Here is a 23254-nt window from a genome sequence, read left to right as displayed (position 1 = left end):
TATTTTCATCGACAACTCGGAACCATTCAACCCCGAAACAGGAACTGAGCATGAAATCATGTTTCGAGAAGGAATTCCGGGCTTTTCAGATCCACCCAGCCAAGATTTGGCTCACTTTGTTTCCAGCCTAGTCTCTCTTGGACGATGGGAGAGTATTTTTTGACCTCCTCAATCGGGTAGGACAAGAAAGAGATTTCCTCCTGTCGAGAAACGCCGGTGCATGAAAACATTGCATGCACAGTCCTGCTCTCGCGGCTGCCTTGCTTAGCTGTCCCCAGTGCCTTTTCATATGCCCCTCCGCCGTGATAAAGACTGCCGAGCATGATAAAAGCCTCTCCTACTTCTAGCTCTGCGTCCAAGACCCCATGGTTACCATCCGGGCCAAAATCGGGAGCTTTGTCTCCCCAAAGGTGGCTTCCAGGTACTACTCGTGTAGCTCCATTGGCCTTGGTCGTGTTACAGCCAGGTACAAATAGTCCCAGCAAAACATCTCGCCTACGCTCGTAGGACTGGACTGCAGCGTGGCGAGCATGATGATTCTTGTCGTCTCTGTGTAACCCTTGAGCTGGTGTTCCAGGAGGGATATCGAATGTGATCGCGATTGAGAGGAGAGGATGACTTGTCGTGGTCGACGGCTTGTCTCCATAATAATGGGTAGTTTCGAGGGCCAAGAAGTGCTCACACAGATCCTGATACAGTGGGTCGGCGTAGAACTTTTCTCGTACGGTTTCGCTCTTTCCTATGAGTCTGGTAACTGTCCTGGTCTGGCCCTGGAGTGCCCCGACCACGGCACCTTCACCCTGCTTCTCCAACCACGGCCGGACTTCCTCGTTGGCCTGTTCAACGGTAGTCCGGTCAGAATAGTCGGTGACGATCACACAGCCGTCCTGTTCTATGGCTTCAATGAACAATGACACTGGAGATGATCGCGATAGTCGCTTGATGGAATGTGTCGACGCAGCCTCTCCCCCCTCGGAACACCATGCAACACGTCTCGCTTGCTGTTGAAAGAATGCCATCAGCAAATATTTCTCGATAATTCTGACACGCGTCTAGTTGCTCTGAAGCCAATTCGAAGGATGTTCGAGCTCCAATGCTGTCTTCAGATCTATAGTAAATCACGAGCTCAAAAGGACCATGCGAGAATATAGGGCGATGGAAAGATAACATTCCAAAATGGTAAAAAATAAAACAAGAGCCAGATAATTTTCCCCTGGTCCGCACCTACAGCAGAAAAATCGCCCATGATTGCATAAAACTTATTCGTGTGGCGTCAGGCTGTCCGTTTACGAGGAGGATAGGATAACTAGTTCGCTTAGTTATGGCAGGGCAGGAGGAGACTCCGTGATTAGTCGACGGCAATTGACGGTGCTTGGTGTCAAGATAATCAAAGGATGGTGAACCATTCCTACTGCAGGAGGGATGCTGACGACGACTTTAAGCAAAATCGGGACTGGCGGCCATCTCCGTTCCACTTGGCAAACTTCGTGCTCCCTCGATGCCTCTGTTGGTGCCGGTCCAAGACTTCCAAGTGTCAATCATTGTCGAATGCTTTGCTCGTATTGCGTGTGGATGTTCTGGTGATGTAGGATACACCCGCCTCTATCCCTACTAGAGGTGGACGAATCTGTCTTGGTTACGTGGGTACTCGGATAAATCGGAAAAACAAGAGTGCGATGCGCGGATTCTCAAGCCTCACCGTACTAGAATTAACAAGAGTAGCCGAGTATTGCAGGCGATGAAACGGTTTGATGCTTTCGAACACTGCCGGTGGGACGACTGTGGAATTCTGCCAGCAATCTCGAGCCAGCCTGCTGCTTGAAAGGGCTCCTCGGGCGCCATGATTTTCCCGCTCACAGAGTCAAGTTTGAATTTTTATTTACCTTGAGAATTGCACCTTCGGCTGCACGGCATTGGAAGATAGTTCATGAATCCGGATGAGAAGATCTGCATGCTCCATGAGCACTCACATTTTGTCATGGCTCGACCAATGAAAGTCACTAGGAACGGTAGCAAGGCCTTTTGCGTATTGCTATTCAGTCGACCAGTCCAAATAGCTTGCCAGCAGCAGGATCCCATTCTGATGCCCAGCGCCGTTGGCTTTCTTGCTCAGCGCCCTTCTTCAGCCCAAGGAGCTGGTCCGAAGCAGGATCAAAGAGCTCACGAAGAACCTCGGCTAGTTCATCCGAGCTCCCGAAGCCTCGACCGTTGACTTTTTCCTTCACCAATTCGGGCCATGCTGTAAATCGACTCCAGCCAGCAACAGGCAGGCCGGCTCCAAACATGTCGACCACTTTCATTGGCAGATCAACCCCGCTACTACTGGTATGCAATGAGATACCAAGATCAGCGGATCCTAGGAGAAGCGCATAGTCTTTAAAGCTCAAGAAATCTGTGTAGATGTCGACCATTTCTAGTGCGTCCCCGGCTTGCAGACTTGTGATTTTCTCGAGATATTGCTGCTTTTGAGGTCCCTTGCCTGTGATGACGACAATTAATTCTGGCAGGTGCGGATGGGAAGAGGTAGCACAGGCGGAGTAGTTGCAGAGTGCGTCTAAAAGAAGTCCAAAGTCTTCATCTGCTGTCCAAGAGGTTGATGAAACAAGAAGCCTTGCCTTCTTATCGGCTATGTCATTGAAGTGCTTTGCTAAGAGCTGATATCTCTGGAGAAATTGAATGCGGTCTGACTCTGTCAAGGGTCTGTACATGTCCGCAGGTCGGTCGTGCAGAGTGATCACGGGGCTCCCTTTGATAAACTCAGTTCGAAGCAGCTGTGCCATAGCATCCGTGACAGCAAAGTTGGCAGTGGCTGATTTTGCAAAATACTTTTCGTAGCGTTTGGAGAGGGCGACCAAGGGATGACCAGAACCAAGCTTCAGAGCTAATATGGAATAACCAAAGTTATGCCAATCAACAACCAGCCGAGTCCTTCGAACCAAGGAAATAAGAGAGACCACAAACAGGGTTGGAATTGAGGGGGGGTTCTAAAGATAGTGGATGAGCCTCGAGAACGAAACATAAAGCGAGTCTCGGGTTTTACCTGGACTACCAGCCATTTGGATGCTTTGGTGGAATATCCCAATACCTTCCAAAGGAACCAGGTCTGAATGAGGACTTTCAAAGGCCCAAATATCAGAAATAGCAGCTTATTGGTGGTCTGAAGCCATTTAGGTGGCGGTAGAATCGGCACAATGGATACATTTGGATGAGCTACAAGCTCGGGGAGGGCATCGGACTCTTAAAGAGAGATTAGTATTAATGGAAAGACTCTCTTCGGTTTTGAGAAAGTGTACCCGGGTAACCGATGAGCTGTACTGTTCCTCCATGCTTTGCAATACTTGATGCATGATATTGCATACGTGGACTCCGCCCAATATCACCGAGTACCAGGACTTGGACGGAACAGCTCTTGTCGGAAGGATCGCATTGGGAGGGCAAAGACAATAACAAGACAGTGAACAAAGTAGAGAGAATGAGTAGAACAGTCAGGATCATCGTTTTGGATCCACTGATTCATAGAGGCATTCCATGGTCCAGGTGAAGAATAGCTCTTATCGCAGAAATGCGTGGAAAAGCGTTGGGTGAGTGTGGGAGGCTGGAATGACGTCGACCAGTCAACGCAACACCAAGGAGTTCCTGTCGGTCCTTGGAAAGGGGAGGCCAATATGGACGAATCACTTCTGCATCTGCTCTGATTTTGCTAGCCAGGGGAACGGAGAGGCGCCATCCTGATAACCCTGTCCACTTTTAATCTTCCCCAGATCAATTACCGTCCTTACCTGACCTCAACTTTCTATCTCTGCTTCTTTGACACACCGCCTGGGACCACCCACCCAACACCCCGCTAAGACTGCAGCTGGTCGTTCCTTCTCTGTCGCCAGTCAACACGTGAGTCTACCTTCACGTGGCCCGCCACTGCCACTGCCGCTGCTGCTGCAACAACTGCGACTTCTCCCTCAACCCGGGCGACGACGAGTCCAACAACTGAATGTTGAATCACGCGCTGCGAACATCTCTCAACGACAGGCTTTCGAACCTGTTGAAGGGATCATGAGCGCGACCTTTACTCTGCCTGTGGCTTCGGGCGACAACTGCAATCATGCCCACTCCCGTTCTCCTCAGCCTCAATCCCATTCTCACTCACCCTCTCACTCTCATTCGCACACTCCCTCACACTCCCGTTCTCACCAGCGAACGCGTGCGGGCAGCCGATTAGCTGCCCCTTCTCTTCTGCCCCGGATTCCTTCCGAATCCGTTGTGCCTCAAGCCGACATGAATCATCACCACCCTCTTGTCGACACCAATGTCTTCCACCACAAACACGCTAGCCATGCCCCCTCCCTCGACACCTCGACGGCACAATTTATGGCTAAGAAGAGGAGGGATCCAGGCACATCGACATATACTCCCCCCGCCTTGACACGGCGGCCCACCTTGCATAGAAATTTCTCAAAGCCTACCCAACTTCTACTTAATTCGACCGAGAAATACTCCCTCCTCCATGGCATCCTGGCCGATCCTGACTCACGCCGCATCTTCTACTTCATGATTTTGAACCTGCTGTTCATGGTCGTTCAGTCCACATACGGCGTCCTGACAGGCTCTCTGGGGTTGATTAGCGACAGTATTCACATGTTCTTTGACTGTGTTGCTCTGCTGGTAGGAGTTTGCGCAGCTGTCATGAGCAAATGGCCTCCGTCTCTCAAGTTTCCATATGGTTACGGAAAAATCGACACTCTTGCCGGCCTGGGTAATGGCATCTTCCTGATGCTAATCAGTATCGAAATTGTCTACGAGGCTATTGAAAGGCTGTTCTCAGGCGCCGATGTCAGCCGTACCGCCGAGCTTCTGGTCGTAAGTACTGCTGGGCTCCTTGTCAATTTGGTGGGCATTTTTGCTTTTCACGGTGCGCATGATCATTCCCACGGAGGGGACGACCATGCACACGATGACCATTCCCATTCCCATTCCCATGACCACAATCACGATCACGACCATACACATGCACATGCACATGATCATCAACACGATCATAGCCACACCCACGAGCAAGAAACCCCGTTGACTGCTTCTGCCTCTCCCATGAAAGGAAAGAAAGCAGCAAGCAGCCATCACCATGGTACCGAAAATATGCAAGGCATTTATCTTCATATCATGGCAGACGCCCTCGGTTCACTTTCAGTCGTTCTATCCACTTTACTCGTTCGATGGACAGGTTGGAGTGGCTTCGATCCCTTGGCATCTTGCATCATAGCTGTGCTGATTTTCGCGTCGACAATCCCCTTGGTAACTTCGACCACCAAAATTCTTCTCTTGTCCCTCAATTCCGACATTGAGTATAATTTACGAAACATCCTCAGCGGTGTTGCCCAGATAAGAGGCGTCGTGGGCTACACAGTCCCAAAATTCTGGCTCGAAGACATCAAGAAAGAACCGGGCCATCACGGGCACTCTCATGGTGGACACGACCATCATCATGGGCATTCCCACAAGAGCAGTGACGGACACTCTGGCTGTGATTCGAGTGATGACCCAACCGTCATAGGCGTCATCCACGTCATTGCTGCTAACACCGCTGATCTTGAGGATGTGAGAGAGCGTGTCTCTCTATATCTACGCCAGCGCAAGATGGACATCGTCGTCCAGGTAGAACGCGAAGGCGAGAATAGATGCTGGTGTGGCGGTGGGCCCAAAACTGGGTAATGAATTATACGAATGACCGTCTTCCGAAACCCTATTTTTACTGCCCGCCGGATATAGAAGTCTCCTGCCGCGGGACCTGTTGTTGCATTTTTCCTGGGGTTAGATTCTGCTGTGGGGACACATAGACAAATATACCTATACTGCATACTATGTCTGCCATACTTCAATATGAGTAAGAAATGTACTGGTCCCTGTGTTACACTGGTAGGAAATATATCGCTTTTTCATTTTGGTATCTATCTCGGAATGCTCTATCTATCCTATCGCCAGAAGAGTACTGAATGCCAGAGTCGAATCTGCTACAAGAGGAGCGAAATAGAAGATTGTGTCTAGGAGGAGGCATTTGGAACACTTTTCAAATCTTTTTCCATGTCTAAGCTTTACTGTGGTTCCCTTTCACCTTGCGCCCTTACCCCCTTCTTTCTCCTCCCCCTCCGGCACCAACTCCACCAGTAACAGTATGCCTATCACTACTAGTATGCCAACAAGACCTCAACCCTCTCAAGAGAAGCAACAATACTCCTCCACCACCCGGAATCAAAAGCAAAATCAAACAAGAATCCACGAGCCCCATACCCAGAGCGCCTCCGCCATGAAACCTACCAACGCAACGACAAGCCCAAGCAGCAATCCCACAACAAGCCGCTTGTGCGCATCATGGCGCCAGTACGCCTGCACATCGCCGCCATACTCGCCCATGCTGATCCCATCGCCCTGTGCGACGCTGCGGCCCGGCACGCCAAACAGGATCCACATGGTCGCAGTGAATACCGCGGCAGCGATTATAAGCGCGAAGACGGCGAGGATTCGGGGGAGGGAGAATGCGTAGTGCAGGTACAGCGTTGGTGGGCCCGTGGTGATATTGGAGGTGGTGTGGGACTGGGACTGGCTTGCCGTGGAGTTGGGGGTGGAGGTGGAGGAGTTTTTCAGTGCGGCGGACGAAGTAGTTGACGAAGTGGATTTGTCGCGCATGTGGAACGGCTGGAATGGCATGCGTGGGGTCGTGATGCTGGGGCGCGTCGGTGCCACTGCTGCAGCGCTGCTGATTTGTCTGGATAGCGTGCAGGCGTTGCTGACATGAAGGACAGTGCTTGGTGCGATCGTTGCCGTGGTCGGGGATCCGTTGCTGTTCTGGCTTGGGCTGTGCCCCGGGCTGAAGCTGTGGCTGTTGTTGCGCGGGTGCATGAAGCTGATTGCCACGGGGCTCTCGTCCTGATCCAGCGGGCTGGTCTGTTGTATTTGTGGCACGGCCGTCCGCTCCGCACGACGCTGTTGTCGATTCAAGGCGCCCTGGTGTTGCTGGTCGCGCAGCCAGAGGAGCCAGATCTTCCGTCGGTGGCCAACGGGCGGATGCTGTAGATGGCGCGTGAAGTCGTTGGCTCCAGTTGGCAAATTCTGTCCATGGCCTGGCCAGGCGGCAGAGTTAGGCCGTGGGGTGTTGAGGTCGTCGCCCCCGCTGCTACTACTGGAAAAGCTGGCGTGGGATACACGTCGGGCGATGAGGAGTCCACGCACGAGGCCTAGGAGCTTTGTGTTGTAGGACTTACGGATTATGGTGAAGAGTTGCTCATCATCGAAGGTTGTTTTGTCATTGATTTCGATTTCGACGGTCACACGCGCGGAAGGGTGGCGCCCGAGACGGAGGTCGAGGAAGAGGACCTCCGGTGCGACAGGAGATGGGAATCGGTCTGATCTCGGTGTCACGAAGCTGGTGGTGTTGGAGAGGGTGGGTTTTGTTGATAGTGGGGTTTTGGGTGGAAGATCCTTCTTGTTTGATGGTTCATCTCCTCCTATCCTCAGAGTCATCCGCTGCGTCTCTGCTGTGGGTTTTGCCTCTTCTGGATTGGTGTTGGTGGTGGTCGTCGGCAGCGGCCTTGAACGACGCAGCTGCCTCGGTGTGGCAACTTGTGACGTTGGTTGTTCGTCAAACTCTACCAAGCTGTTTTGTCGAGCTGGGTATGGTGTGCTGACGATCGACTCTCGGAAAAGTTTGTGGTCATCGTTGGCACTGTTGATAACCAGGTCAGCAGGACGGATAGTAACCCGGCGTGCGGGATGGCGCACGGGGGCTGAAATTGCCCTTGACAGTTTCTTGTCAAATTCTGTAATCGGATTGGAGCGAAGGCCGTCGATCGAAGGAGCTACATAGGTGCTTGTTGAATATCCGGTATAACTGCCCGTCTTGCCCGTCCGAAGCGATCCAAATCCACCCATGGGCGTTGATAGAGTATCGGTCGCCTCGTCTCCCACAGGAGGGCTAGGGAACTCAAGAATAGTCCTCTTCAAGGTGTCCCGTGGCGAGGTAGAGGCTTCAGAGGTAGCTTCAGAGACGGCACTCATAGTCTCCACTCGGGATTCTTGGCGTTCTAATGTCTTTAATGCGTCTTGTGGCCCTCCTAATGCCTGTGGCTGGTCTTCTGCAACCCTGGCATCATCATCCGCGCTGGAAGTATTCGTGAGCTGGTGGCCTAGGCTCAGCGGCTTTGGTACCAGCGTCTCATCACCAGTCGGCGTTGTTTGGAGTGCGTAAAATTTTGGGACTGAGCCTCCTGGATTGTTGCTATGCTGGACAATGAGGGGCTTGCTAATCCGCACGCTGCTGGCTCGTTGAAGAACATGCTCAGCATCACTCGAATCATCTGAACCCGAATCATAAAATGATTGAGGCTCATCCGGACCGGTAATCGGGCCGACGACTGGACTCGTGACAACAGGTGGCTGTGGTTTCTCCGGTAGTCCAAGTTTCTTGGTCTTAGGATCATAGCACGGATCAACTGGACTGGAACCTGTTCTATACTTAGACCGTTTTCTTTGCTTGAGCCTTTTCTTCAGCACCTTCGTCTTCTTCGCGGGAGATGGGGTGGGTGTCGGAGACTCTGGGTGTGTAAATGCGTTGCTTGCTTCAGATTCTGTCGTTGTTTTTGACCACCGGCTGATTTCTTGAGGAGGATCATGTCGTTCTAGGGACCGACGATTGTTATTTGTCATACCACCACGCCAGGCTGGTAGAATCGACAGCGTTGAACTGCGCCTGGAATTGGCTTCTGACATATCGGAAGTTCTTCCAATGGAGGCGACTTCACCATGAGACGCCGAAGTTCGAGAGATGATGAGGGGTTTCCGGCCGAATGTCTGAATGGGACTTGTTGGGTTGAACACCATGGGTAGAATCGTTCGCCGAAAACATGAATGATTTTGAGTACATCATCCCGATCGTCTGAAGTCTTAAGGGCTTCCATCGTGCAGTTATTTGCATGCGGTGACTCTGTTGCGGCTTCTGAAAGAATATTGCCGTTTGCGGAAATGTTGTTTCCAAAAGTTGCGATCGACTCTCTCTGTGCAAGAAATGCAGCGGCCGAACTGAGAGAAGGGATCCTGATCGGATGCAGACAAAGAAATAGGAGGAACGGTCAGGATGCAATCTCATAAAACAAACTGTTCGCAGTTGTCGATGTCGTTGGTGACACGAATGATTCACCTCGAGCCGCATTCTAATCTAGCCCCGAAACTTGCCTTGGCAGAATGGACAAACATCGAACCTGTTGAATAGTGCTTGGCTCAAGCTTGGACCATTGATTCCCTCGATCCGGCTAGGATGGAGGAATTGCTTTCCACATTGAGCACAATACATGGAAATTCCTGGTTCTTGAATAGCCAGAAAAGACAGACTACAGCGAGTGAAGTAGTGGTGGTTTGCACAGGTCGCTGAAGTTGCTGAAGAGAAAGTAATGAGAGCCTCGCACACCTCACAACTCTCCTGGCCTACAACCTCGGCTTGATTCTTATACCCTATAGTGACTTCTGAGAGATGAGGGCCCGCACTTACAATTTCAGTGACGCTTCCATCTTCCAATGATTTCTCAGTGATATGTCGAGGACTCTTCGTTGCATACAAATTCAAGTGGGCGCGTGCTGAGACTGCCCATTGACTTAGACTCGTGGAACTCGCGAAGTGCAACTCAGTCAGAGTAATAGCATTGGCGAGGATTTTCTGATCGGAGCTGGTCCTAAGCATATTCGATGGTAGTCCAGCTATAAAGGTGATAATTTTCTCATATGTCTTCAGCTGGTCTTGCACATTTGCTACAACAGACGGATTGAGAATTGCGAAAATGACTGTTGTACGCTGTCGCGAGGGAAGACAAGACTCGATCATATCGGATGGGTGTAGAGAGACACATGCAGCCGCCTTTGTTCTATCAGGATAGTATACTGCACCCCAGTGTCTAATCAGTACTCTTCCACCCAGGTCGTACTCATCATTGAAATCTGATCGTGTGCCACGGAGGCTCGATTCAAAAAGGTCTTGGGAGGGTGGTTGGCAGAAAGGAAAACTCTCAGGTGTTTGAGATTGTTCGATGGAGACACTAACGGTATGATCTGGTACACTACCATCTGGAATCTCTTGGGTAAGACTCCGGACGGAGACCGAAAGGTAGCGATTATGAGCCATGACACCGAAGCTCACCTTCACGCACAAGCATGCAGCTGTAGCGCTCTCCTTTGCTGTTCCTTGAGTTGTTACCCACTCCGTCGAGTCGAGTCTAGTGATCGGGGAGGAGCCAAGGAGAGTTTCTCGTAAACTTGCTCTCGTAGTAGCATTGAAGTCTGAATTGTGGCCAACAGGGATCTGATATCTTGCCAAAAGCTCGAACATCCAGTGCCCGTAAGCAAACTTTGTTTTCCGTACAGCATAGATGGATATAGAACGAGTATCATCAGCGATCATCAGGAAATGTTGAGTCCTGTGATTGGTATCAAGCTCAGGCGTTGGAGGCAGCCATGCGAAACTGCGGACTCGCTGCTTGAGTCTTACATCGTCGGAGGATTCCGGTGATGGTTCTGGTTGGAAATGATGGTTCACAATACAAGTTCTCTTCCACTCACCCAACTTCCCGTTCGTTTCCCAAAATGATAAGATCAAGTTTGAAGTCAGAACAGCCAATACACTCCTTCTGTAAAGACCCAAACCAGAGGGAGACCATGCAAAAGCGGCAACATGGGAATCTGACTGCTCTTCACCGATAGAAAAGTGTTTGAGAGTGGCCAAGGATTGGGTTGGCCACTCCGAAAACTCAAATTGATTGACACGAAGGGTGAAAGTATGCCATTGTCGATGACCGGGTACACCTCGTGAATCAGAGGCATTGCGAGGGGTCAAAATATGTACAACCTCACCTGTTGCTACCGCGAGATCCTCAGACGACCATGTGATAGCATGTCTGCACACAGGCCAGCCTGTCAGTTCGACAGTATCCCAATCCGTTTCTTTCATGCTCGGCTTCTGGTAGACTTTGTCAAGGTGACGGGGAATTGAGCAAACTTTGTTCGTTCAATGCATCAGGGGGGGCCAACAGTCAGATTTGCTGGCCGCGTGTCGCAAATTCTGGTCGACCGTCTGTCCCTGTTCACGTAGTAAAGAGCCGGTCATGTTTGACGAAGATGTTGAAATGCCGGGCTCACGGTCATAAGTGCGGATCAAGGTTGGATATCAGCGTGGATGGCAAGGAAAAACTTCGGTTTTGTATATCACGTGGTGAGGCACGCCAAGGGATTTGCAGTGTTGGGCCAGCTTACCAGCACGGTCGCTACTACTGTGCAGTATCTACCTGACAAGCGCAAGTTACTCGGATGAGGTACGGATACTCCGCAGTAGTCGCGGTAGTGGACACCGTATTCAAATAGTATATCTTTCGTAAGGCTGAACGCTTGGCCCACTCGCACTCTACCAAGAAGCCAGCTACTACTTTGGGCCTAGCACGCGGGCCCCTTGGGACAATCTGACGTGATGATGATCCTGTAGATCCATCGATATCCTCCTTGAGTCAAAATACTGGGAAAGGAGGATTTGGCCTGGGAAAGTACACCTGCGCCATGCGGGCTGAGCACTCCGGAGACAGATGACGGCCTCATGGATCAAACACCGCAGTCCCCTTCAAATTAGTTGACAGAGAATGTTCGATTGTCTTTATCCTTTGGTAGAGCAAGTGGGCTGGGGTGTCCCGAGATTTAGATGGACAGCAGCACATGGTACTCATGTTCATCATGAATAATGACGAAGCTACAAGTGGATAGCACCGGGGCTACTGAGACATTGACAGTCATGTGACTGTGGTGGCTGCCGGTCGCCGAACGTGGGCCACTACTTGTATGTCAAAGTCTCAGAGATGAGAAATTCAGGTTACCTAACAGGAGAAACCAGGGGAGAAGGAGCAGCAGGAGAGCCTCACCCTGCGCTACGGAGATGCAATTCCAATTTTAGCAATTTGGTCTCCGGGGCTGTACCGTGCTACTGTAAGTACGATATCAGGGGAAACCCGTCGTCAACAGAGGACAACCAATAAAGGGCGTGGAGCTCCCCTCTCATTGGCCACCGGGCACGGGTGGTTCCAACTTTGGGAGGGTGGATGGTTGGGACTAGCGCCTCATATAGCTTAGCCTGCACCTCTAGCTTATCAAATGTCCCAACCCAGTCCGTAACTAATGTGCAACTAATGTATTGCCTCTGCCCAATTTCAATCCGTTGCCCAGTGTGGGTGGCCATTGCGATGCTCCATCTTGGGGCTGAGGACTTCAGGATGCAGATGGAGATGCGACCGACAGGATCTTAGCCACGGCCCACGGACAATCTTACACGGGAATCCGTACTCCGTTTGAACCTGTGAGACTTTGACATGCCATCCCTACGGCAGCTCCTTGTGGTGTCCATCTCGTGCTGAGTTATTGCATGAAACTGCGCCCTCGAACAACCCACCCCCCGCCCCCTGCCCAACTCGGCTTATGCCTAGCCAAACTCTCGCCTAGCCCGACCTCCCTACCAGCAAGTAATATTATGGTTGTGCTTATGTATGGCTCCATCTTCCTCTCCCCTCCCCTTTTCCCTTTGCTTTGTATATTATTTCCCTGCCTTCGTTTTGCAGTTTTTGCTTCCCTGCAATCACTCGTTGCAGAAGCATTCTTACCATGGCGGCGTCCATCTCGCCGTCGGTCATCGTGACCCAAATCCAGAACTACCTCGGTACCAACCACAATGAGACCGCTGACGCTCTTTTCAAGTCCGATGCTGTTACGGCCATTGGGACCTACAAATGGTTCATCGGTACTGGCATCTTCGTTATCGTCAGTGCTATTCAGATCATCAAGTATATGCTCCGAGATCGCCCTCCACCAGGTCTGAAGCTCATCCCCGGTCCTACCTCTACCATTCCTTACATTGGACGCGTCCATGATGTCGACCCAAACAAGCCATGGTTCGCCATGAAGAAGTTCTGTGATGAATACAATGGCATCTTCCGCTCCACCATCTGCGGTGAGATGCACATTTGGATTGGTGACTCCGACATTGGCTACGAGCTTTTGTGCAAGAAGGCAAAGATCTATTCTTCCCGGCCCCAGGTGCCTGCTGTTCCTGGCAGCGACTCTCAAGGCCAGTATCTTCCTCTTCTCGCTCATGATGGTAAGCTGCAATATTCCATAATCCCTCGTTCTGTCCTAACATTTCTAGATCACTGGAGAAATCAGCGCAAGTTCGCCCACACCGTCCTCACCCAGGGCTTCAACCAGAAATACTACGGATATGTCAGCCACGAGGCTAAGCGATTCTTGTACAAACTTCTTGTTGATCCCAAGGACCACTTCGCTCTTACAGATCGTTTCTGTGGTCGGATCAGCGCTCGCCTGGGATATGGTCGACCAGAATCTGCTGCTGCTCACTGCAAGAATGCCGGTGAATTCATTCCTCAAATTTCTCCATCTGGCCCTATCACCAATCTGATGCCTTTCCTTGGCGGGCTTCCTGAATGGCTCAACCCATCCATCCGCAAGGTTCGTGAACGTCGTGAGAAGGAAGAGAAGCTCTGGAAGGGTCTCATGAAGCAAGTTAGCCAAGAAGTCGAACAAGGTGTTGCCCCCATCAGTTACGCAAAGACCTATTTTGAGCGCAAAGCGGCTGAAACCGGCTCTCGATCTTTTGGGTTTGATGACCATGAAGCTGCCTATGCCGTTGGTATGTTGGTCACCGTTGCCATTTTCACCATTGGTGGTCCTCTCTACTGCTTCTTCCTTGCTATGGTCCTTCACCCTGAATGGCAAGAGAAGGTCCGCAAAGAATACGATGAGGTCATTGGGGACCGTGTTGTTGAGGTCGGCGATGCCCCCAACCTGCCAATTCTCCGCGCTGCAATCAAAGAATGCGTCCGATGGAGACCACCAGTCCCGTTGGGTGTCCCCCGTCTCCTCGAGGAAGATGATGAATGGAATGGCTATTTCCTTCCCAAGGGTGCTGTCATCCACGTTGTCGATCTCGCTCTTGCCCGTAACCCAAAGCTTTACCCGGACCCAGAGACCTTCAACCCTGCCCGTTGGCTCGAAAAGGAATATCCTACCTACAAGGAGCCTTTGACCGAGCACCCCAGACTCATGGGTCACCATGGCTTTGGAATGGGCCGCCGCATGTGCCCAGGTATCGAGGTTACTGAAGCCGAACTCCTTGTTGCCTGTGGCAGCATCGTTGGCTGCTTCGAACTCAAGCCATACCTGGATTCCAATGGACAACCAAAGTGGCCCGAGAGCTACAAGTTCACCCCCAACTTGATCGGTGGTCCTCTACCTTTCGAGATGGATGTCAAGGTCCGAAACCCCGAGAAGGCAGCACGCATCAAGGCCTGGTACGAGGAGAGTGTGGCAGATGAGATCGCTGGCAAGATCGCTGCTGGCTTGTAAAGTGGTGTTGAAATATGTTTCATTAATGAGCAGGCCAATCCAGATTGAACTCGGATATGCACTTGGCTATATCACGCGCAAGGCGTTGTTGGTTTATTCCGGGTGTCCAAGCAAACCACAAATCCTGGTTGTGCATTAATCCTCCGGGCGGAGGGGATTCAAGGTGTCGATGCCAGTGTCGGGATAAGACTGTACAGTGAGACATCCATCTGTGGGGTCGAATGCGTTGAGAAATGATTTTGGGGCTCTGTTGGTAGAATGGGTTTTTTTTTTTTTTGGTTTTTCTGAGTAGAGTAAATTTGATGAACTTTTTATCTCCTCGAATTTTATTTTATACGCCCATTTTCGCACATTAGAATTATCATATTTGGAAATACTGACCAGCACACTCAGCTTATGATGATCTTGTTTACTAGTCTAGCTTTCCCCCACTCGCTTAGAAAAGTGGTCAGTCCTTCAATGAAGCACGGGAGGTCCCCTTGCGAAAATCCAGATGAATGACTTGACTCTTACTGCTTGGCTGTTGTTTCGCAAAAGCAAAGCGGCCCAGCGGTCAACGCCCTTAGCTTAGAGCTTGATCCAAAAAAAGATACAGCCCATTGCTCGAGGCAATCAAGAGTCGTTCCACCCATCTCTTTGGTGTCAAGGAACCTCCTGGCGAGAACGACCGCTCGAATTTGCGAGCCTTTGACCCTTTGAGACGCGCTCTGGTTGAAGCACACAAGGATGTTACGTTCCGCCCTAGGGAGGTGCCGCTCACGTATACTAGGGTAGCTTTCCGAAGACTTTTTGTCAACAAAATAATTATAGTGTGGACCAAGTCTTCAATACTTCTAGCATAAAATTCAGCTGAAGGCCGAAACCCCGCGAGTCCTTCCTCTCAATCTCATAATATCCCAGGACAGTATTTCTCAGCTACCGTACAATCGACACAATCTCTAACGAGTTCGAGAAGTGATGCCCCTATCAAGAAACTCGAGTTAGAAGATTTCCTCACGCTAGCAAATCGGATTGGCAGCCCAAAAACGTCCATATCAACCTCACCACGCCATACACCTACCGTCAAGGTTCAGGATGATTGGCCCAAGTAGCGATCAGTAGACCGATGCCTCTGAAGCGGCAGATATCCTTTTGACGTTTCATGGGCTGAGGGATAAAGTTCAGGATCAAACGCAGTCACTACGGGAGGCTATTAAATATGGGTAGCATGGGATGCAGTGGGAGATTTTAAGATGAGCCGCTTTTGGCACTCACCATCATCTTACTTTTCCTTATATTCAGCGGCAATATCACGGCTTTGGCAACAACGAGGCGTGAAGTATTCGCATTCTCCCGAGACAAGGGGTTTCCATTCTCAGGATGGCTTCGCGAGATGGAGAAAAAGCGACATATTCCTTTCAATGCGGTTTATGCAACGTCGTTCTGGGCTGCAGTGCTCTGTTTGATCAATCTGGGCTCGACGACGGCCTTTAACATTATCATTTCCCTCACCCTGTTGTCCTTACTCTCGACTTGCCTCTACCACCAGCGCGTTGGAGTCTCGGCAGATTTGGATTATCCATGAATTTTTTGGCCTTCGGTTACTGTGGCTTTGCCATTGTGTTCAGCTGTTTCCCAACCAGTCTTCCTGTGGACACAAGCACAGCCAACTGGGCTCCAGCTGTTTGGGTGGGAGTGATTCTCCTCAGCGTTATAACGTACCTATTGCATGGTAAGAAGCAGCTCACCGCACCGGTTTTGTTGGTAGCAGGTATGAGAGTCGGAGGTATACAAGAGGCTGGATAAAGAGCGTTAGAGGATTGATCAAGTCATTGGAGTTGCGCTCCTGAATCCAGGGGATGCTATTTCGGTGGCCATGTGCCTGAAATAGCAACCACTTCTTATATGCATTCAGAATTCTTTTCACAGTTCGGCTATAGCTGGATTGTGGCCCGGGCTTTCGGTCTTAGACACTCCACATTTCCAAGGAGGTGGAGTTGTGTAGCAGGCGTTTTACCGAGAACTCTGAGAATACCAGATTGAATTTACTAATACTACTATCTTCACGGTCGATACTACTAAGGCGTAAAGCCTAGTGAGAGATATTCCGACCCCACGGCTGCTCCTTTCGCTGGCTATCCCTGCTCACTTTGACTCAGCTGAAATGCCAAGGGTGGCAGTCTGTGGAGGAGGTCAAGCATTTCTGATCGTGGTCCACGCTCTCTCATTTGATTTTGACAAGCTCTAACTGCCTGTCACCTACGAGATACCTCGTACAGGCCATCCTCAGTTCGATCACTGAGTGGTGGTGAATCACCTAGATACGAGCAAAGTAAGTCGCTACCTGGCGTACGTCGTCAGCAAGGACAACAAACTTTTGCTTATCCATGCTCTGTGAGGCCCCAAAAAGCTTGCACTGTGAGGCGTTTCCTTGTGCACCAGCACTGTCCATTTCAGAAGCCGGCTGTCATGCACTGGGATTCGGATGGGTACAATCTCGAACAGCCCGGTGCCTCCATCAAATCAAGACAAGTCAAGCCCTTGCTACAACCTGTGTTGTGGAAGAGTCTGCGGGTTTCCTCGTGTAAATGGGGGCTAGACTTCAATGGACCAATCATGGGCGGTTTTCTTGCAAGCCAGAATGGCCATTCCAGAGTTACGAACTGGGCTTTGTGGCACTTGACAACACCCATCACGGCAGCATGCACCCAAGCTCGTATATCCAGCCAAATGGATGTCCGGAGACCTGGGATTTGCAAATAGAATGCCCAGTCAAGTGTCTTCGCCCCAACATACGCCCGCAGAGATAGTCGTTCATTCCTTCCACATGCAACTTGACGACAATAATCCTAATATCCACTAATGTGCAGTCGGTTATAGATATATGAAAGCTCCTGGACTGGCAAAATCGCCCTCCATCCTCTGCTACTGTCATCCTGGGTTTTTGCTACCGATGTCTCGTTCTCGTTCCAGAACGTTCTCATCTTCCTTCAGATTCGATTGAGGCGAGACAATGACAGTCTAGGGAGTACCGCCCCACAGCCTCGTCCGCTATGAAACCGAACCCGATTTTGGCCTTCAGCCTGTTGCTTTTCCGCTCGATAGCATTTGCTCAAACTGTGTCTCAGACAATATCATACAGCACCGATTCAAATGGAAACACTTATACTCTAACGATCTCCGACTCGTCCACAATCACATCCGAGGCCGCCAGTACTGCCTCTGCCTCAGATACCGATGTGGGTTCAAGCAGTCTTTCCCATGACTCTTCCACCGCTGGTAGCGTCTACAGTACCGCCACAACGACATTCGCAACCAGCACAACTAGAGGTCTGCCAGCGATTCAGACAAGAGAATTCACCGGTCAGGGGTTACTGGTAGGAACGTAAGTTGGAAAACGGGAATAAACCACTACTTGCGCGCGCTCATCAAATATGCTAGTTGTGCACTTCCCCAGTTCACCATCCTCACCTTTCCCGATGGCGGATCGATCGAAGTTCCATTAATAGGCTGCTCGGACGACCGCCCTGACTGCTGCCCTTCTTTGAATTCGGCGGAACCCGCAGCAGGAGGAACAAGTTCCACTACATCCACCACAGGTTCAACGACAAGCCCGACTCCAACTGGTGTGGTCTCAATATTGAGCAAATACCCATTGACCGTTTGTCCGAGGTAACGATCCAGCGGCCCGCGACCGATCCTGGATACCTCTACTAACTTTAGCATAGTGATATGGCGGATCTTGATCAGGTATGCTGGTATGTAAGCTCGGAATTCGCGCCTGTATCCGACAGATGCCTGGCATCGATGCTGATAGAGTTCTACTTAGTCCCATCGGCTTTTCTCGCTACGGGCAACAGATCATCGGCAATCTGCCATGTTTCAGCGTCCTCACAACGACAGTCTACTCTCCTGATGCATCCGTACTCGCTTCGATAACTTCTGTCGTTGCGGCATCTCTGTCAGCTGCATCAACGACCAGTACACCGACTATCAGCGTCATTGTCAATCAGTAAGTCTCCTCATTTTCGGGTGTGTGCCAGCTTCTTCCTTTTTTTGGTTTTGCTTTCCAATTCGCGTTCCTGCATCGTCGACAGATACAGCTAGGAAGACAAGAACGCCTAGGCGCATCCTTCCCCTTCTGTGTCATGTGGAAGTTGTGCAATGATCCACCAAACAAGGAAACTCATGTTCCTATGACGCTGACAAAGTAAAATGATAGGGTATTTGCACTAGGACTTCCCTGTGCTGATGACGTCGAGGAAGAGCATTCTGGCCTGAGCACAGGTGCCAAAGCTGGCGTCGGGGCTGGAGTTTGCGTTGGTGCTCTACTGCTCATGCTAAGCATCTTGGCAGGCTGTATGGCTTGCCTTCGGCGAAGGAAGAAGTCTGACAAAGATGTCGTCGCCTCTGAGCACCCCGTCACAGCTGGAGCGGTAGAAACCGCTGCCGGGGGACAGGATGCGAAAAACCTCTCAGCGGCAACGACCATGTCACCCGGAAGCCCTTCAATGTACTCGGCGCTGCAGATGCAATCGCAGTTGCAGACACAAATGCATCAGTATAGCCACTCCCACTCCCACGTCCCCGGAATAGGAGGAGGATATGCAGACTCTCACGGCTACAGCGGGGCGTACGGACACGGCCAAGCACACATGGTGCAGGACCAATATGGTGGAATCTACAGCATCCAGCCCGCAGTTATGCCAGGCTCACCGAATCATCAGCAACAGCCGCATCCGTATCAGCACAGTGCGAGATACCTGCCCCTCTTCCCCCAACCACCGGCACCACCAGCACCACCAGCACCACCGCTTCAGCTCTACCCTTATCGACCAAATCAGATGAACCAGCCGAACGCAAGTTACCGGCAACAACACTCAAGACCACCGCCGAATATACCGGACCCCGTCGAAGCCGATTCAGACAGTGACTTCGCGAAGCCACGCCACATGTAAATATTTCCTCGGTAGCGCATAAACCATGGAGCTCTCCGTCCTGCCGGCCCGGGCCCAGCGCAGCGACACGCCCGCCATGGATATATGTTGCACGAAGAAAACAAAAATCCGACATCGCACGCACGCGCTAACTGTGTAGTCGGCGAGTGAAGGAACGACGGTGTCCATAAAGCCAACCCTTTTGCCTGCCTTCCTCCCTCCCTCCAGGTGGGGGGGGAGGGGGCCAAGAAGCCTGAGCCTGATATTATACCAAGACTCCCCGGGGAATCTAAAACCATGCGGCAGAAGCAGAAACAGAAGATATTTTATGTACTATATAAACAAGCACATAAGGGGGTAAGAAGTACTAATAGTATATTATACCTCACTACACGATACGCAAGCCACGACTTTTTAGTATTATACAGCTTCGTCGTAGTGTAGATACAACGTTTGTCTAGAGGAGAAAAAAAATTGTACAAGCTTAAAGAGGAAGCAAGAAGTTAACAACTTTTCCTTGTGGTCGTTCATAGAGACATGATAATCTATTTGTAGATTTGTAGATGTATAGATGTATAGATGTATAGATTTATAGATTTATAGATTTATAGATTTATATTTCATTATTTCAGTCAGTCAGATAGACAGGCGCTGGGCCGTCTAGAGCCACCCTACACTCCTAGGTATAGTACCAATATAGTCACCAGTCACAACGACCTGCGCACCATCGATCGCTCCGGCCACAGAGACGGCCACACACACCCCTTCCACCCCTCCCCCCCCATCATGTCCCATATATCCTGTATGTAGAGTTATTTAAGATAATCGGTTGATGCAATACACAATGCTCGACGATGCAATGCAATGCACGAAACAAAGACACAGCACGGCGCGATGCGCCAGATGCTAGAAATGCCAGGATCCCCCCGCCAAAAGAAAAGCAACGCCCCAATCCCCAAGCATACTTTGGAAAAAACACCCCCAAAAACCCATGTCTTTCTTGTCTCCGCGTTCGAGATTCATTTTATGTCACCATAGTCGCAGTCCGCACGCTTCCCATATCACCACCAGGTCCTTTCATACCAGGCCAGCCGCCTTCTCTCGCAAGGCGCTCGCTGGCCTATTCAACTATTCAAACAGCCACAACCTGCGCCTGCGGCGCACACTTCTGCTGCTCTTTCCCAGCGCCAGTCAACAGCGCGTCCGAACCAGGTGTAGGCGTGGGCGGGGGGATGACGAAGTCCTTGAAATCGATGGCTAAATTAGTCTCTGGTAGGGCGCTGAATGAATCCTCTTGCGCTAATCGCTGTTTCTGTGCTGGTAGCTGCGGCTGCGGCTGCGGCTGCTGGGTTTGAGCCGCTGCAGTAGCGTCGACGACCGCAGGACTCGTGCCTCGATTCGGGGTGAAGAATACCTCTGTCTCCGACGATGTGTCATGGGATGATCTGTGTGGTGCAATTGCGAGGTTATTGTGGTTGTTTTTCGATTTGTCCTCTGCTGCAGTCCGATGTGTGACCGGCCCGTCAATCACTGGCTGTGTGCTGGCGATGAATAGCGCCTGGCGGGAAAACGCGTGGCTATAATCCACACCACCGCCGTTATCCTCGTCACGATAGCTCTCGGCCCCTTCCATAAAACCATTCATGAGTGGTCGACTCTGCTGGGAATCACTGTATTCATCCTCCTCGGCGATGATAGTGGGGTCCGTATTCCGGCGGCCATGTAGGCTGGCGAATCGGACGAATTTCGGCGGATCGAGATACTTCTGGCGGTTGCGAGGGCTCGTTGTCAAGGATGACTTTTGATTGTTGTTCTTGGGGCTGTTCTTGACAGGACTACTCATGGTTGGGTTCGTGTAGGGCTCGATCGAGGCCTGACGGGTTTCGGTCGCGCTCACCGCCATGGGGATGATGGGTATGAATTTTCCGCGACTCGCGTCGGAGCTTCTCCTCCCCGTCGAATCAGATGTTCTGTCGATTTCAAAGCTGAAATTAGTTCTCAGATTCTCGTTCTCCAGCACGGGGCTAAGCTCATTGGTAAAGGCTGAAGGTTTCTTGATCTTGCCGCAACAAGCACATCTCGCGTAGACAGGCGCAGATTGGATTTCTTTTCCTTTGCCTTTATCTTCGGACGGGATTTCGAGAGATAGAGGTCGAATAGCAGGGTGCGTAGAGTAGTCATCATTCTCCAATGCGCCTCCATCCACAGCGTGTCCTTCGTCTGGATTTGAAGGAGTTTGCTCAACTTCACCGCCCTTGGTGAAAGACAAAGTCCGTCTCCTTGTTTTCTTGAGCTTGGCAGCAGCCTTGTCCGTGTTCTCACCCAATGAAGATTTATCTCCTCCAAAAAAAGCAGTCCCAATCGTGAATTTTTTACCCTTGTCTTTCTTTGGCGATTCTGCCTGCTCGACTTCACGAGGCTTGGAAACTGGCGAGGCTGGCCGTTCTACCGGTTGATTTGAAGACTGGTCAGTGTTGAACTGTTGCGTCATGTCCCGAGCTTGGATTTCTTCATCCTCGGAGAGATCCTTCGGTTGATTGTGTGGATCATCGGGATCAAAGGCTGGGAATCTCTCTGTGTCATCGGCCAACATGGATACAGGTGAGTCGCTGACTCTAGGCGGGCTTGCAGGCCTAGATGATGGTGCGCTGACATTCGGTAGGGAATTGGCGCGGCTGTTCTGAAAGCTGTGGGTACGCTCATATGGCATATCTTGAGAATCATGACGACATCTCTCTGGTGAGGAGCTAAACATGCTTTGCCTCGGTCGTGAAAAATTCGACAAGGGGTTTGCGACAATCGTGGGTGATGGACGTTGGAGCATGTTCATAGAACCAGTTCGGGTGACTTCTGGACCTCGATAGGTAGGCAGTCCTCGATACGTCGACGAACCGGAACTGGAAGGTCGCGAAGAGATTCCGTTTGAAGCCATGAATGTAGGTTGAACATGTCCCCGAGGGCGGGGTGCGTAGATGATCCCATTTGCGTGGCCATGATGGTGCATGTGGCCTTTACCTTGGCCATGGGTATGGGCATGACCATGACCATGACTCTGATGGTGGCTGCGAATACTTGACGATGATGAATGACGGCGATCATTAGGTGTGAGAGGAGGCGTTGGTACATTGGTTATTGACTTTCTCGAGACGGAATTGCGTGAAATGGAGTCAGTGCGGCGATCCAAGGGATTAGCATCATCGGGACTTGCTGGAGGGGTGGTTGTGGTACCGCGCCGTGAGGTAGATGGAGAGGTGCCTTTCGAACTGGTATGGCTGCTTGTTATAGAAGCAACAGCACTGTTGTTCAAAGATCGAATCTCAGCGGGGGTCAACTTGGCGACATGGTTCTTGTTCCGAATGGAATTTCGCTGGCGTTGCTTCAGACTCTTCTGCAACTTGGCCATGTCGAACTCATCTGGATAGGAAAAAGAAAGGAATCAGGTTAGTAAATGCTTAGAGAGAAAGTACCGAAAATGCCAAATAGTCATGAATGCTTGGTTGAGAAGAAAATGCAAGTTGCAATGGAGTGAGTTTGTGGGTCGAGGGTCGATGGTGATGGTGACGAGCGGCGTCATGGCGTTGGCCGTCAATCAGATGTCTGCAGTGGTGAGATCTGCAGCTGAGTGGGTATCGACGGGTAATGTCGTCTCGTCTGACAGCATTCCTGGGAGAGCCAGGTTGAGGAGAGGCTGGGGAATATGGGTAGGGTGGGCAGGGAGGGGTGGTCAGACAGTGGGAATAATGTTTCTGGTAGGGCGCCAGCAAAGCCGAAGTGAGACAAAAAAAACTTACCTGTGGTAGGACGTGCATGAGCCATGGCTGGCAGGCTGGACACCGGGAATGGTAATGGCTGGGCGCACGGTTTCGGTAGCAGGATGGAGCCGTCAGAATGGATACCTGTAGGCTCGTAGTCTG

At 51.0% G+C, this 23254-nt stretch overlaps 9 protein-coding genes across 9 annotated transcripts; 4 read left to right on the top strand and 5 right to left on the bottom strand.

The window, feature by feature from the left end:
- Window positions 1-56: 56 nt before the first annotated feature.
- A1O9_02381 (uncharacterized protein) lies at window positions 57-1019 on the bottom strand (the record flags this gene model as incomplete). The annotated part of the gene is made up of 1 exon (XM_013407955.1): window positions 57-1019. The coding sequence occupies one exon, from the start codon at window positions 1017-1019 to the stop codon at window positions 57-59; it is 963 nt and encodes a 320-aa protein (XP_013263409.1).
- A 1017-nt stretch (window positions 1020-2036) lies between these two features.
- On the bottom strand, window positions 2037-3495 carry A1O9_02380 (beta-1,4-mannosyltransferase; the record flags this gene model as incomplete). The annotated part of the gene is made up of 3 exons (XM_013407954.1): window positions 2037-2984; window positions 3041-3237; window positions 3294-3495. 3 exons carry the CDS (start codon window positions 3493-3495, stop codon window positions 2037-2039), a joined length of 1347 nt encoding a protein of 448 aa, XP_013263408.1.
- Window positions 3496-4272: 777 nt separating this feature from the next.
- Window positions 4273-5703, top strand: A1O9_02379 (uncharacterized protein; the record flags this gene model as incomplete). Its single annotated transcript, XM_013407953.1, has 1 exon — window positions 4273-5703. One exon carries the CDS (start codon window positions 4273-4275, stop codon window positions 5701-5703), a length of 1431 nt encoding a protein of 476 aa, XP_013263407.1.
- Window positions 5704-6252: 549 nt separating this feature from the next.
- A1O9_02378 (uncharacterized protein) lies at window positions 6253-8865 on the bottom strand (the record flags this gene model as incomplete). The annotated part of the gene is made up of 1 exon (XM_013407952.1): window positions 6253-8865. The coding sequence occupies one exon, from the start codon at window positions 8863-8865 to the stop codon at window positions 6253-6255; it is 2613 nt and encodes an 870-aa protein (XP_013263406.1).
- Window positions 8866-9199: 334 nt separating this feature from the next.
- Window positions 9200-10978, bottom strand: A1O9_02377 (uncharacterized protein; the record flags this gene model as incomplete). The annotated part of the gene is made up of 1 exon (XM_013407951.1): window positions 9200-10978. One exon carries the CDS (start codon window positions 10976-10978, stop codon window positions 9200-9202), a length of 1779 nt encoding a protein of 592 aa, XP_013263405.1.
- A 1688-nt stretch (window positions 10979-12666) lies between these two features.
- Window positions 12667-14424, top strand: A1O9_02376 (uncharacterized protein; the record flags this gene model as incomplete). Its single annotated transcript, XM_013407950.1, has 2 exons — window positions 12667-13159; window positions 13208-14424. 2 exons carry the CDS (start codon window positions 12667-12669, stop codon window positions 14422-14424), a joined length of 1710 nt encoding a protein of 569 aa, XP_013263404.1.
- A 1249-nt stretch (window positions 14425-15673) lies between these two features.
- Window positions 15674-16203, top strand: A1O9_02375 (uncharacterized protein). The gene has a single exon (XM_013407949.1). It carries the CDS (start codon window positions 15797-15799, stop codon window positions 15986-15988), a length of 192 nt encoding a protein of 63 aa, XP_013263403.1. The 5' UTR covers window positions 15674-15796; the 3' UTR covers window positions 15989-16203.
- A 1253-nt stretch (window positions 16204-17456) lies between these two features.
- On the top strand, window positions 17457-19361 carry A1O9_02374 (uncharacterized protein; the record flags this gene model as incomplete). The annotated part of the gene is made up of 5 exons (XM_013407948.1): window positions 17457-17788; window positions 17845-18075; window positions 18132-18161; window positions 18233-18415; window positions 18626-19361. 5 exons carry the CDS (start codon window positions 17457-17459, stop codon window positions 19359-19361), a joined length of 1512 nt encoding a protein of 503 aa, XP_013263402.1.
- Window positions 19362-21006: 1645 nt separating this feature from the next.
- A1O9_02373 (uncharacterized protein) lies at window positions 21007-22755 on the bottom strand (the record flags this gene model as incomplete). The annotated part of the gene is made up of 2 exons (XM_013407947.1): window positions 21007-22355; window positions 22413-22755. Coding segments are annotated over 2 exons (1692 nt in total), but the record flags the coding sequence as incomplete, so codon positions are not given.
- Window positions 22756-23254: the final 499 nt, after the last annotated feature.

This window comes from Exophiala aquamarina (genome assembly GCF_000709125.1).
Source record: "Exophiala aquamarina CBS 119918 chromosome Unknown aczIA-supercont1.2, whole genome shotgun sequence".
In the NCBI taxonomy this organism is placed as follows: Eukaryota; Fungi; Ascomycota; class Eurotiomycetes; order Chaetothyriales; family Herpotrichiellaceae; genus Exophiala; species Exophiala aquamarina.
This window is presented reverse-complemented; position numbering and strand designations above follow the sequence as displayed.